At 39.3% G+C, this 13,147-nt stretch overlaps 1 protein-coding gene across 1 annotated transcript in view; it reads left to right on the forward strand.

Annotated features, from left to right (window-relative positions):
* The window catches only part of naaladl2 (N-acetylated alpha-linked acidic dipeptidase like 2), an 814,243-nt gene that overhangs the window by 452,769 nt on the left and 348,327 nt on the right, over positions 1-13,147 (forward strand). Inside the window, exon 7 of the mRNA XM_033621483.2 lies at positions 11,395-11,514. Coding sequence (XP_033477374.1) covers positions 11,395-11,514 — 120 coding nt within the window. The remainder of the gene's footprint in view (positions 1-11,394; positions 11,515-13,147) is intronic.

Raw genomic sequence — 13,147 nt, forward strand, 5'->3', positions numbered from 1 at the left:
TTATGAAGAAAAGCCATAAAATCTCTCAGGACTGTACATGCAGTAATGCCAAAAAATATGAATGGCTCTTCTAAGAAACTCTTGTAAACTATGTCTAACACTTTTATCATTTCCACTACAGCTGGTACATAATGATGTTATTCTTTTCAGAAAAGCTGTGGTAAAATTACCTTTTAAAGAAAATCACTTTAAAAGAATTTATTGGGGAAAACAAATCCAGAAACTACAACAATATCACCATTCTCTATTCTGTGTCACTTTGCAACCGCCTCTTGGTTTTCATAGTACATAATGAACTTTGCTGTCTTATATTTTTAACCGTCCACTAGTTTTTACACAAGATTTTTTGTCGTTCTGTCCTTCTTCTTCTTTTTTTTTTACTCTAATTTTCAATGTGAAAGGACAAATTCAATTCCCCTCAAATCCAGCTGGATGGAAATGACAAAGTCGAAGGTAAGCTGGGGTAAAGGCACAGACTTCATTACGTGACTCAACATCACAGCATCAAAAAGCTCACTGATGCTTTATAAATGCTCTCTTTTAAGCCTTCCAAGGATAGGCTGTGGGGAAAAGCCTCTGACTAATTCAACACAGCTACAGTAAAGTACTTGTCCTCACCTCCTCCCCTGCCCTCTTCCCTGTCCTCTTCTCTTTTTCACCTTTTATCCATTACTTCGCCTTGGATAAATTCCCATCTTTGTCCAGTGCAGCTATGAAGAACTGTTTTGAATTTTTAATACTTAAGATGTATATATAGTTATTTCCCAGAGTAATTGAGAATTTGTAAATACATGAATCCCTGATGGACTTTGGTAATCCCTGTCAAGGTTTATCATGAGATCACTGCACTCTCTGGCAGCACTGACATGGGCAACTGCCCCCTGAACTCTCACTGAGCAAGGTGCAAGCTTGGCACACAGTTAGAGGGCCATGCACATACTTATAGAACTGGCTTTACTGCAGTTCTGCGAGAAATAGTACAAGTTGTTTCTAGATTGTACATGCTCTGTTCTATAACAAGCTTCACAACTGGTAACAGGGGTGAAGGGCTGTAAGGGACACAGTTTACTCCCAGCTGGGCCTGCATCATCCATCAGCCATCAGGAGCAACACAAAAAAGGTGGCCCAGTATTTGCTATTACAAGTCCACTGGTGTACTCTTTTAAATGTCCCATAATTGTAAAATTATTCCATCTCAATTTTTTTTTTGACAAACAAACACTCAAATGTTTGATCAGATTCTGTTCATCATGTTAGAGGAAGAAGGTTGTTCAAGGTTGCTGGAATCACGACAGCACTGGAAAGAAGCAGGTCTTTGTTTGGGAAAATTCGAAGAATAATACATGAAAAATCCCTAACGCCCAAACCAAAGAGCATCCAGGACACCTGAAGCGGAAGGTGGCTCACACCTGTTGTCTGATAAAGAGGAGTGGGGTGGGGACACTTCTACTCAATGAAGGATGGGGAAAAGATGAGGCCATGGACAGTCTGACATTAGATTTAACTATTCTCTTATTCTTCTTATCTGAGGTTTAAGCAGTGTTAGATTTGTTAACAAAAACTAGGATGAAAAATATTTTTTGACCATCTTTTTTCCATGATGAAGACAAGATGTTGACAAGCTAAAAATAGGTATTTGATAAGAAATACTATAAATAAATGCATGTTTTGTTTTTGTTGTTGAGACGAGGCTAAAATGTTAGCAGTGGATACTCATATTAGCCCAGTTAGATTTAGACTCACAAGTCAGTCTTTAGAGGCTTTGCTTAACTAAAGACTGATGACTTTCTCCCTGATTTTGTGTTTAGATGGGCGGATACAATTTCAGAGTTTAAAAAAACTCCCTACGTTGCAGAACCAATAGTAAATCTGCAGGGCGGTCCTTTGGTGGTTCGCTGAACTCTTGTGCTTGTAAACATAGTCTGACTGCGTTAAAAGTTTTAAACAAAGTCGTTCATTTCCACAATCTTGTGGACTGAGCACACGTTTGATAAAACGGAGTTAAATCTCTCGGCATCCATTTTCAAGCTCTCTGTGTGTTTGTGTCCTTGCTGAAAAAAGGGGGAGCGCACATTTCCGGGAGGGCGTGTCCTTGTAAAAAATGCAAGAGGCGTTGCTTTGTTGCCGGCCGTTTTCACCGGTGTGTTAAACACACTTTAGAAAGGAGTGTCCCCAGACTATCAGAAGGCGGAGATCTCTGATTGTCTGGTGGCGAGACTAAGTTAGATTAGTTTAAAGAGAAAAAATATTTAAATTTAAAGTTATGTCTAAAAGTTGACTAAAATGTCACAACTTTAAAATCTGACTGCAACTAATAAGCATTTTCATTTATAGACTAAGACTAAGTCTAAAGAAGAAGAAAAATTAGCAGTGGGTAGGAGGATAATACACCCCACCTCAGGTGTGGTGTCTCTGGGCAACAGCTGACATATCTACTGAGACAGTCTTAGATTTAGAGTGTATTTGAGAGGTTAAGAACTTTAGGGAAGATGTGAAGATGTGATGTATAAAGTGCTGCCCTTTATTAGAAACTACTTTTGGCCTTCTGCTGTCAGAAGCTGAAGGACAAATGGGGTCATCCACTCAGCTACTATCAGACTCATGAACAATGACAGGAATAGGGGAAGACATGGAACGTCGATCAGTTTCTTAATTGACTGGATACTGCTGCTGTTGGAGCAGAGACCAACTGCTGGTCATAACTTGGTCACAAACTCTTCTGGAGGACTCCAGTTATGAAAGGGTCTGAGGATGCATCTTGGAGTCCAGTTGCCCTGAAGCATTCTTTACAGCACTGAGCCGGTTCCTGGGTGACAAACATCTGGGCCAAAGTAGAGGAAAGAGGAGAGCTCTCTGGAAAGCAGCACAGATGTCTCTTTCCCTATCAACTTTGAAGGCTTGGGACATCAGGAAGTGACTAATCTCATGAACTAGGACTTGGGGATTTCATTGGAAGACAGCTAAGGAAAGTAGATGCAGGATATGATGGTGATATGAAGGAACTGGTGTGCTGCCAATTCAACCCGATCATCACAACAAATGTTGGCATTGTGCATTTCTACAACATTCATTACATACATCGCATTACATGTGTATCTTATGTAGCTGATGCATTGAAATTTTACATTTCAACAACAGTGTGGTTACTGTGTGGTTAGGCTTAACCATCAAAACCACTTCAGCATGGTTAGGAAAAGATGTTTTGGCTTAAAACATCTAGTTTTGGTGGCACAATCCTGGCTGGAATCACATTGATCTTTTTAAAAAACCATCACTTTTCATGGCAGTATTCCTGCTAGAAAGCCAGTGACAGGTTGCTAAAAAACAACCACATTTAGGGGCCAAAAAGCCCCTGATAACACAGAGATTACTCATTTAAAAACTACCAGTTTTGTTCTTTAAGATGTCCCCAACAGTGGTCTACAGCATCACAGCTGTCTCGCCTAGGTAACACGTCATCCACCATCCCTGCTACCTCCTGATGACAAAGTGAGCTCATAAACTACTTCACATTAGAAACATTTATTTAATATATATGAAACATACAATTTCTTCTGGCGACTGGACTCAAGCAGTGTGGTTGCAGTGCAAAACAGTGCAATTTGCTATATATGCCCTTGAAAAGGCAAACCTATCTCCATCTTGTTTATATTTTATTTTTTATGTATAATAGCCAAAAGCATCTCCAACAAAATTATGTGCTTGTTCCAAATAAACTAAAACCTTATGCTGAAGAAAGTCATTTTTTTCTCAATGAAAAACACAGTCCCCCTAAAACTTTTGATGAACAGCCAAAAACAAGCCACCAAGATGCAGCAGCATAACTACCTCATCTCACAGCAGCAATGAGAGGCATGTTCTTCCTTATACATCCAGGGTTGTCTTTGTTGAATTTATGCCGCCATGCTAGGATTTAGCAAGACTGTGGTCACACCAGTAAAGTTGCTATGGCTTGTTCTTCCCCCCCCCCCCACTACATCTCTGGTTCTGTATCCACAGCAAAACCTTCCTTATTGTATCCCATCCTCCAGCAGCCCTACATTCTCCCCCTCCCTATTCATACACCTCCTTACTTTCTTTACCCATACTCCCCACATCCTCAAGGTTTACCACCCATCTTCACATGCATTAAAACACCCACACATATGCATACAGTCACTTACACCTAAACAGCCCACGCTACCAATTATAAATAGGCCATTATAAATAGACTATTATATATATTGCAGAAGTTCTACAGAGGGTAGGAGGGAAGGAAGGAACAGTATGTGTGCATCATATGCATATTTGCATTCATAATGACAGAGTAAACATTTGCAGGATTTGCCTCCTCTATGTAAACTATTACTGCTTTGTTGGAACAATCAAAAATGATATGTTAATGAATGATTAATTAGATCCCAACAGCATAAACAATATAATACATAATTAATATGGAGGTCATGCTGTATTATCTGGCTTTTGTCAAATCATTTCACTTGTCTTTTATAGTGAAATAAAAAATACAGAATATCATGTGTCTATAAACTGTGCTAAATTTACTTTGAGTCTAGCCGAACCTTTCATCAGAAATTAGATATAATTAAAGCCAATATACGGGCAGAAGTATTCTGAGACTCACCACCAGAATAAAAATTTTTCTTATTCCATTCACTGTCCTGCTCCAGTAGAAATTATGTCAAAATTAATATACAAGTTTTAAATTAACAAGACACTTGAGCTGCCTAATCCCTCATCAACCACAATCATTTAACATAACAAGCTAAGTAATAAGATCTGTAATCAAGGTAATTAGCATTATTTAGAAACTAGTACTATGTCATCATACTTATCTCCACATAAATCATGGCTGCTATTAATATGAACTCAGCCTCTTGGAGCATAATGGAGTTCCTCCAGTTTGAAGAAAAAAAACTGTTTTTCCTCATTAATATGCAAATGAAAGCACATGTGCTCTAGAATCTAATAAAATCATCTCCTCCATGAGGCCAGCCTGCAGTGTGATTATGAATATTCTGCAGTTTCTGTCTGCACAAGAATTAATTCACAGTATTGTTACTACGTACGGCAGAAATAGGCAGACAGACACATCGTGATAGCATAATGATCTTTTTACCATTTAAAGTGGTGGAGGTCTTCCAGTTCAATATTTTTTTTGCTGTGTTTAACAACCATGCCCTGTGAGCAAGAGTAGAAAATGAACCCATAAGTGTAGTTTAAAAATGTAGCCGGGCCACATTATGCAGCAGTTTAGTGGCACTTCTGTTTCCTTTAATGATTGCTCGTCCTGTGAGTGTGATTCATAGTGTCAATTCCAATGCCATTTTGAAGTGCGGCAAAAACAAGATATTGATATTGCAAAATATAGAGCACTCCACTTTTCAAACTGGACTACTGTACCATTGCCATTATGCAACACATTTCTCTTTTCATACATAACATTACAAAACACAAGGCAAGGCAAGTTTATTTACATAGCACATTACAGCAACAAGGCAATTCAGAGTGCTCTACTTTAACATCAAAAGCATCTTGACAAGGTGCAAAAGAAACACATAGAAGGACATCTAAAAGCAATTCATTAAAGAACTAGTGAATAGAAAATAAAAAAAACTTAAAATATACTAACTAGTGAATAGAAAATAAAAAAAACTTAAAATATACTAAGACAGGTATAAAATACAAGAATAAAAGTTAAAGTGGTGGTAAAAGAGTTGGTGCAGTCCTGCAATTTCTGGGAGCTTGCTGCAGATATGTGGTGCGTAAAAACTAAACGCTGCTTCTCCATGTTAAGACTCTAGGGACACAAAGCAGCCCTGTCCCAGATGACCTGAGAGTTCATACTGTAGCAGGGAGTCAGAAATGTAAATCATCCAGTGCTTTATAAAGCAACAGTAGTATTTTGAAGTTGATTCTCTGACAGACAGGAAGCCAGTGTAAATACCTCAGAAGTGGAGTGATGTGATCTTCTTTTTTGGTTTTAGTGAGAACTCGAGCAGCAGCATTTGGAATCAGCTGCAGCTGTCTGATTGATTTTTTAGGGTGACCTGCAAAGACCCCACTACAGTAGTCAAGTCTACTGAAGATAGTCCACAGTAGTTCTGTGCAAACAACCTAGAGACCAACAGATAGATACATACATGAAAGAAATATGATTTTAAATGAAATAAAATAATAGTGTTCCTGTAGATCAGGGTATTGTGTTAGTAGGTGTGTATACTGTGGTTTCTGTCCCTTTACCCATGCTTGCCTTTGTGTATGGCTGCCCCATTCATAATCAGTCTAAAGGCAGTCAATAGAGTGCCCCAGAAATGAGTCCTTAAACCTGAAAATAAGTTAGCACTTTAGCACTCCCGTACCCTTGTCTCAAAGTCCACCTACCCTACTTGGACTTCCGCCACCTTGACTTTCGTTGTTGTCCCACCGCGTTCCTCCTGATGCTGCTGGGCGTCATTAAACAATAACAGCACCCAGCCATGTTTTATGCCAAAGTGAAAGGATGGCTTTTTTCTTCGGTGTCTGGCGCCTGAAGTCACTGACAAAGTAACTCAAGTATCTGATGATTTCGGAGTGAGACTGGGTAGGCTAATTTTGGTGGAAAAGGGGTAATTGTTTCACTCTATACACTCTGTACCAGAACACAAAACACACTTACACACTAGCAGGGTCTCACAAAGAAAAGACTGTAGCCAGCTACAACACAGGTACCCACATAATGTCTCAAGAGGGGCATAAATGTGTTTTAAGAATCTGATGGTGCATTACTCTTTAATTTTGATAGACAGGGAGTGACACTCACACTGGTGGGTTCTCAGAGTAAGAAGTTGTCATATTAATGAATCTTACTAAATATTAAATGATTGAGTGTCTGGATTATTACATTTTCCATAGCGGCCTGATCACTTCTACAATGCCCATACATCATACTGTATTTTACTACATTTTATTACAGTCAGACAATGATTTTCTGCAGATTTACATGTTTCCAGCTTCATCTTATCTCTGCAGTTTTGTTTTTTGTGGTTTTGTATGAGGTGACCACTCGAAAAAGTTTTGTCACTGCAATCAATAAACTATATCTCTATAATTAGGATTTACTGTGATTCTGCCTCTTGCCGGGTGCCGGCAGTAACTGGTAGCTTGTGAAGCCTTTGTGAATGGCTTTCCCAACACTGGCCCTCTTTCAGCCTGCCGCTCCTTGTTGTCTGACATAATGACAGTGTGATTGTGAAGGCACTTCATTTACTTGATGTGATAAGAGTTAATTACAGGGTGGATTTGAGCAGCCTTCAATCAGTAGACTGCAGAAACAATCCATGACCTCCTCTGTCTCCTTCCTGCATGGCTGCTCCTCTTTTCTTCACCATTCTCCCTGCCTTTACACACTCTGTATTTAGAAAGAGAGACCAGGGAAGGGAGTCATGCTTCCTTTTTTTCCATTCCAGCTATGTACCTTCTTTTGTACCCTGCATAATTTCTTCCCATTCATTTTGGTGGAGATTAGGATTTGATGTATATCAGGGCCCATATTTGTTAAAGTTTACGTGTGACTAAAAAAGACCTGTACCGGAGAGTAGGACTTGAGACATACTTATAAACCATTGTCAAGGAGAGGGACTTTTCCTAGGAGAGCACATGGTAGAAACATAATTCTACACACTTAGATCTCTGCAGTATTACTGCAGAATATTGCATAGACGGAAGTGTGTGAAAGTCTCTTCTGTTTGGAGTTATTGATGTTTCCAGCACCTTGCCAAGACTAAGCTGGGTTGAGCGGTGGTTGTCCTACATCATCTGAGGAGACCACATGACATCGCTGTTATCACACTTGTTTTAGTAGTAGTAGTTGAAACTGGGAGAGAGAGAGGATGACATGCAGGCCAGAATCAATCCTGCAGCTGCTGGGGCAAAGGCATAGCCTTTGTACATGGGGCACCAACTCTAAGAGGTTAGCTACTCACTGTGTCAGTAGTCCTGTCACTTTTAGGCTGCCTCTGCAAGTCACATACGATTGTTCCGCCTTGTGACAGATGGCAGGATGGGATCATAGGTGGCACAGGTGTGATGTTTTGACAATATGTTACGCATCTGACCCAACAAAAGAGATTTAAAAAGTACCTGATAGCAGTTAGCAGCTAACTCAAAGAAGAAGAATATAAAAATACAGAGGGATTAATAAATAACAGCCCATTTATAATGTAGTCTGTTTCAAATGAAGCTGGTAGCCTCTGCAGTGTTGGTGAGTAAAAGCCCCGCCACTATTTTTTTAATTTTCCTACTTTATGTCCATCTCCATTTTAAAGAAAAAACATTCTTTGCTAGCTTGATGCTAATGGCAGTACTCAGCAGGTTGCTAAAGTGCATCTGCTGTTTAATGCCATAATTTTTCCTATTGCCGTACATTTGTCCACGGCAGCTTATCCCTCTGTCTCTCTAGTGGTCAAAGTGACGGGAGAAATCGTGAACGACAAAAAGAAAATCTCGCCGTATTTCCTCATCATCAACACAGAGGGAAGTCTGCACCTCCTTTATCGTCCACAGAATGAGGTTGCATGTTAACATTTTAAGAACGAAAAAGAACAGGCTGGAGTGAGAGTCTCTCTCAGTGGGATATTAAAAATGGCGGGGTTTTTGCATTGAGTAACATTACAAGTAAACATTATACTTTAAAGTTGCAGGCAGTCGGCCCAATGAATTAACTGATTTTTTTTCACATTCCAGAAACATTATTTTCTCATGGATTGTCTCTGCCTAAACATCATCTCTTGATAGGTTTGGATTCCCCTCGAGCTCTTCTAAGTGGATAAAAAAAATATGAAGACATTTAGAAAATGTGTCACCTCTGTTGTCCAGTTAGGTCCTTGGTCAACTGAAGCTTTTTCTGTTATGATGTGGGTGCAGATATAACTTTACTCATCAGCTTCAATAGTGCCAGTCTGTGAAGCCTGTAAGGAAACCCCACTTAAAAGGCAACAAACTCTTATTAAAGCTTTGTATTAGCATGGCTTTGGAGAGTTTAAATCTCCCATGTTGAACTAAATGCAGTTTAAAAACACCAGAATGAAACTGTGGCAAATACATTTAATATTTATCATTTTATACAGTAAAACTTTTCAAATGTATTGGACTCTGACAGGGTCCAAGATATATTGGTTCTCTTCTCATCCTTCAAAAACTCAACCAAAATCTTGTCTGAATGCCTGGCTGGGTTAAGAGGAAATATTCATCATCTCAACATGAGAATGATGCTCACAGCGTCAGCCAGACAGAGACCACTTACATTGTTAATTTCATTACCGCGGTGAGATGAAATGAAATGAAAGAAAAAAAGGGAGAGTGGAAAGAGAGATGGATCTAGTTCAAGCAGCACCATCAAAGTGCGTATAGAGATTCTCCTATATTTCAATTTGCTGCGTCTTGTACTGTTCCATGGTCTGCAGTTTAAATGGAGGACTTTTATGATGCAAATGCAGGCAGGAGCGATAAATCTCCCTCGCTCTCCTCTCCTGGGCTCCCCTGATGCAAAAGATGTGGGCTCTCTCTCTCTCTCTCTCTCTCTCTCTCTCTCTATCTCTTTCTCCACACACACACACACACACACACACACACACACAGACTCAGGCGCTATCTTGCACTCTCCCTCACTTACTCTCCACTGCAGCATCGTGTTACACTCGCCCCCTGGCCACATGAAAAATGAATCAGGCCCAGGTGATGCAGTGATGGGGTGGGGAGGGGAGGAAGAGAGTGAGAGGGGGCAAAGAGAAACAGAGAGGGGGGAGAAGGGATAGAGAGAGAGACCCCAAAATGCTTTGACTTTCCTCAACAACTTCTAGGTCACTTTAATTTGGAAGATGATAACTCAGTCAGCCGCTCAGTCACAGAGACACACGTGCATATACACAAAAACACACACAGACACCTCAAAACACACTCACACACACACACACACACACACACACTTGGCCAAAGTCACTCCAACGGGTGGTAATCAGATTCTACTGAAGTGCTGTTATATTGATTAAAATGCCTACATCAGGAATGATTACACACTGGCAATTTATATAATTGTTGTTATTGGTAATTCCTCTAAAAAACTCTCTAAAAAATCTTTCAGAGTCTCTTTAACATGGCAGTGTTTAAAGGGGTACTCCAGCAACTTAGTGTTGTTCTCCTCTCACAAGCTCAACTCACAAGAGACAGATTTTGAAAGGAATGGTCAGAATCAAAGCAGCAGAGGGCAAGATATCTTGACTTGACCTGACTATCTCTTGTATGGGTCAAGCTCCAGAAATGCTGGATCCTACATTTCCCAGGATGCAACCCCAGAGTGTCTGTTTGTCATATCCTGGTAAACATCCACATCTTTCAAGCTCCACAACCCTTAAGTTTGTAATCAGGATTTTTACTGATTTTCATCTTTGAGCTCAAGCAGAGATAAATCTTGTGACATCATATGGGTTATTTTCTCAGACCTTAATGGTGAAGTGTGTAAGATTTTAGTGTGATTTGTGAGTCTATTGGTGAATTGCAGATTTCAACCAGCTAAAATTTCTCCCGGCTCGAATTCCTTCCTTGCAGTTGAGCTTCTTTCAACAAAAAAATGCGAAAACGCAAATGGCCCTATCTTGGCCCAGTGTTTGGTTTGTCTGTTCTGGGCTACTGTAGAAACATGGTGGTGCAACACTGTGATCTCCAAAAACAGAGAAGTGCACCTAATGTAGATATAAATGGCTCATTCTACGGTAAGGAGAACACAACAATTCTTATTTTCAGGTCAATATACACTAAGGAAAAAATACTTATTATATTGTATTCAATTTCTGCCAATATATCTCCCTAAATCCTATACACTGAACCTTTAAAAATCCCCTCCAGCGCCACAGATGACAATATACAACAGTTTTCACAAGCTGATTAGCACTCCCCATGAACAGTAAACTGACCTTCTTCCTAAAAATTGTGTGAGTGACTTTTATATTCACTCAATATTGGAAGCCAATAGTGGACTCAATTTAGTTTAATTTTTATAATGAAGTACAAATTAGCTAATTTAAAACTGGAAATATCTGCTTCAAACTAAATGTAAACCAAATCTGATGAAGAAATCTGTTTTAACTCCCAGGACTCAACAGTTTTCAACCCTCTATGCTACAGGCACATTTGGTCAGAAATGATTAAGATTTAACACCCTGCCCTAATGCAGAGTAAGGTCAACCACAGAGCATGAAAAAGCCAATGAGCACAGAGCTGATTGAGGCATATAAACACATATAAGTTACCTGCCATCTGGATGGCATATTATGCACTTGGGAGAACATTTGATTAAAGGACATTTAATGATTTCAGTAACTGCTGACCCCACTGAGCCTCTGTGCTGTTTCTCCACATCAGGGGGAGGTGGTCGATGTGCAGTACGCCACTGTGGACGACCTCAGGAGAGCCAAAGACAGCCTGAACCTCACCAACCAGATTGCCGTGGTCAAGCTTGGCCAAGCACCTTTGCTGTACAAGGTAAGATCAAATCAAATCTCTGCAAAGTGCTACCGCTCTGCTCTGCTGATAAGGGAATCACACGTGATTTACTGCTGTACTTGAGATCTACCTGATACTATAATCCTGCAGCAGGAAAAAAAATATCCACCCAGACTGAGGAATGAGATCTTTTGATCTTTGAAAATAAGTGCAAGGTATGACTCAAAAAATGATTTTCCTATAATGAGGGGGTATAAAACTGAATTTTCAAAATGATCTTGGGTATTTTAATATACTTGCATCCAGATATAGCTCACTGCCCTTTAAAATATCTAAGTACAGCTTGCTGCACAGGGATATTTTTACTGAACAGGGCCTAATGTATATGGCTAGTCATGCATCTCTAATTCCTCATATTATTTTTGCCATAAATTTATCATACCTGACTCCTGTATCCGCACTCCTTCAGTGCAAATATGTCTGAATCCATCTGCTTTAATAAGAAATAACATTAGCAATGCATTGATTGATTAGGCCCGTTCCTGCCTGGATGTGTGCCACATTCAGCTCAAAGCAGTTCTCCTATCAATTAGAAGATGGCAGGGAAAATATAAATTCCAATCTTGTTAATTAAAACATAAACCTGTACTTACATATTAATTACTGATTAATTTATAAAGCTTCCATTAAATTAAATGTAATTTAATTACACAAACCTGAATGCAAACTCCATGTGTGATTCAGAGGAATGGAAATTTATACTGTAAGTGGGTCTGACACAGTTCCTTCAATGTATGTCAAGTGGCTCAATAAATATTAACATATTAAGTGTGATACTTATTTTTGACAGTGAATTCTATCTTGTCATATCACATGATTGATAATCTCTTACACCGCAGGTTTAGGTGCAAAGACCAGTGCAAAACTTCTTTCTACGTGAAAATCTAAAAGCTTCATCCCCATTTGTTTTTGCTTTGTGCAGTGAACTAACAAACCTAATCTGCTAGACTGCAGCGATTGAACTAATATCTCAAATTCCTGTCAAAAATATGTGAGTTTGTTGACACTGAAGTGATACATGCGCCAAAAGAGATATTTTACTTCAGACTACAACAATTAACTTGTTTCTACATAGATCAAACATTTAAGAATTACTCTTTGGTTGAGAGTTTTGGAAAAACTAGTAAAGTGACCTTGTGTTGGGATTTTTTGTTGTTCAAACTGTTATTTTCAAGGTCAAGAATAATCTTTACAACTTAAAGCTAGGTTAGGCAGTTTTCTGGAAAAGGCATAAACAAGCAAACAAAAAAACGACCCTCCTCCTGCAGCTCTTCCTCTCTGTCCTTAGCCCCTCTCACCAGGCAAACAGGCATATGCATGAACTTCACTTTGTTTCCCATACATTGATCTATTTCATTTTATTCCACCGTAGAGCTGCACACAAAGCATTTGTTCAGCCCCTCCTTGTGTAGCTCACGCCCTCTCTTTGTTCATCAGACCACAAATAAGACAAGAATAGGGCCCTACAATTTCCATGATGCAAAAAAATATCGATGGAACCTCAGAATTTGACAATAAAAATGGGTCAGCTGTAAAAAACAGAATATCACGGAATTGTCCAAAATGCAGACACTGTTAAAAAACAGTGCTTTCCCTACCATTTTATGTTTTT

This window comes from Epinephelus lanceolatus, chromosome 6 (genome assembly GCF_041903045.1).
Source record: "Epinephelus lanceolatus isolate andai-2023 chromosome 6, ASM4190304v1, whole genome shotgun sequence".
Classification (NCBI taxonomy): Eukaryota; Metazoa; Chordata; class Actinopteri; order Perciformes; family Serranidae; genus Epinephelus; species Epinephelus lanceolatus.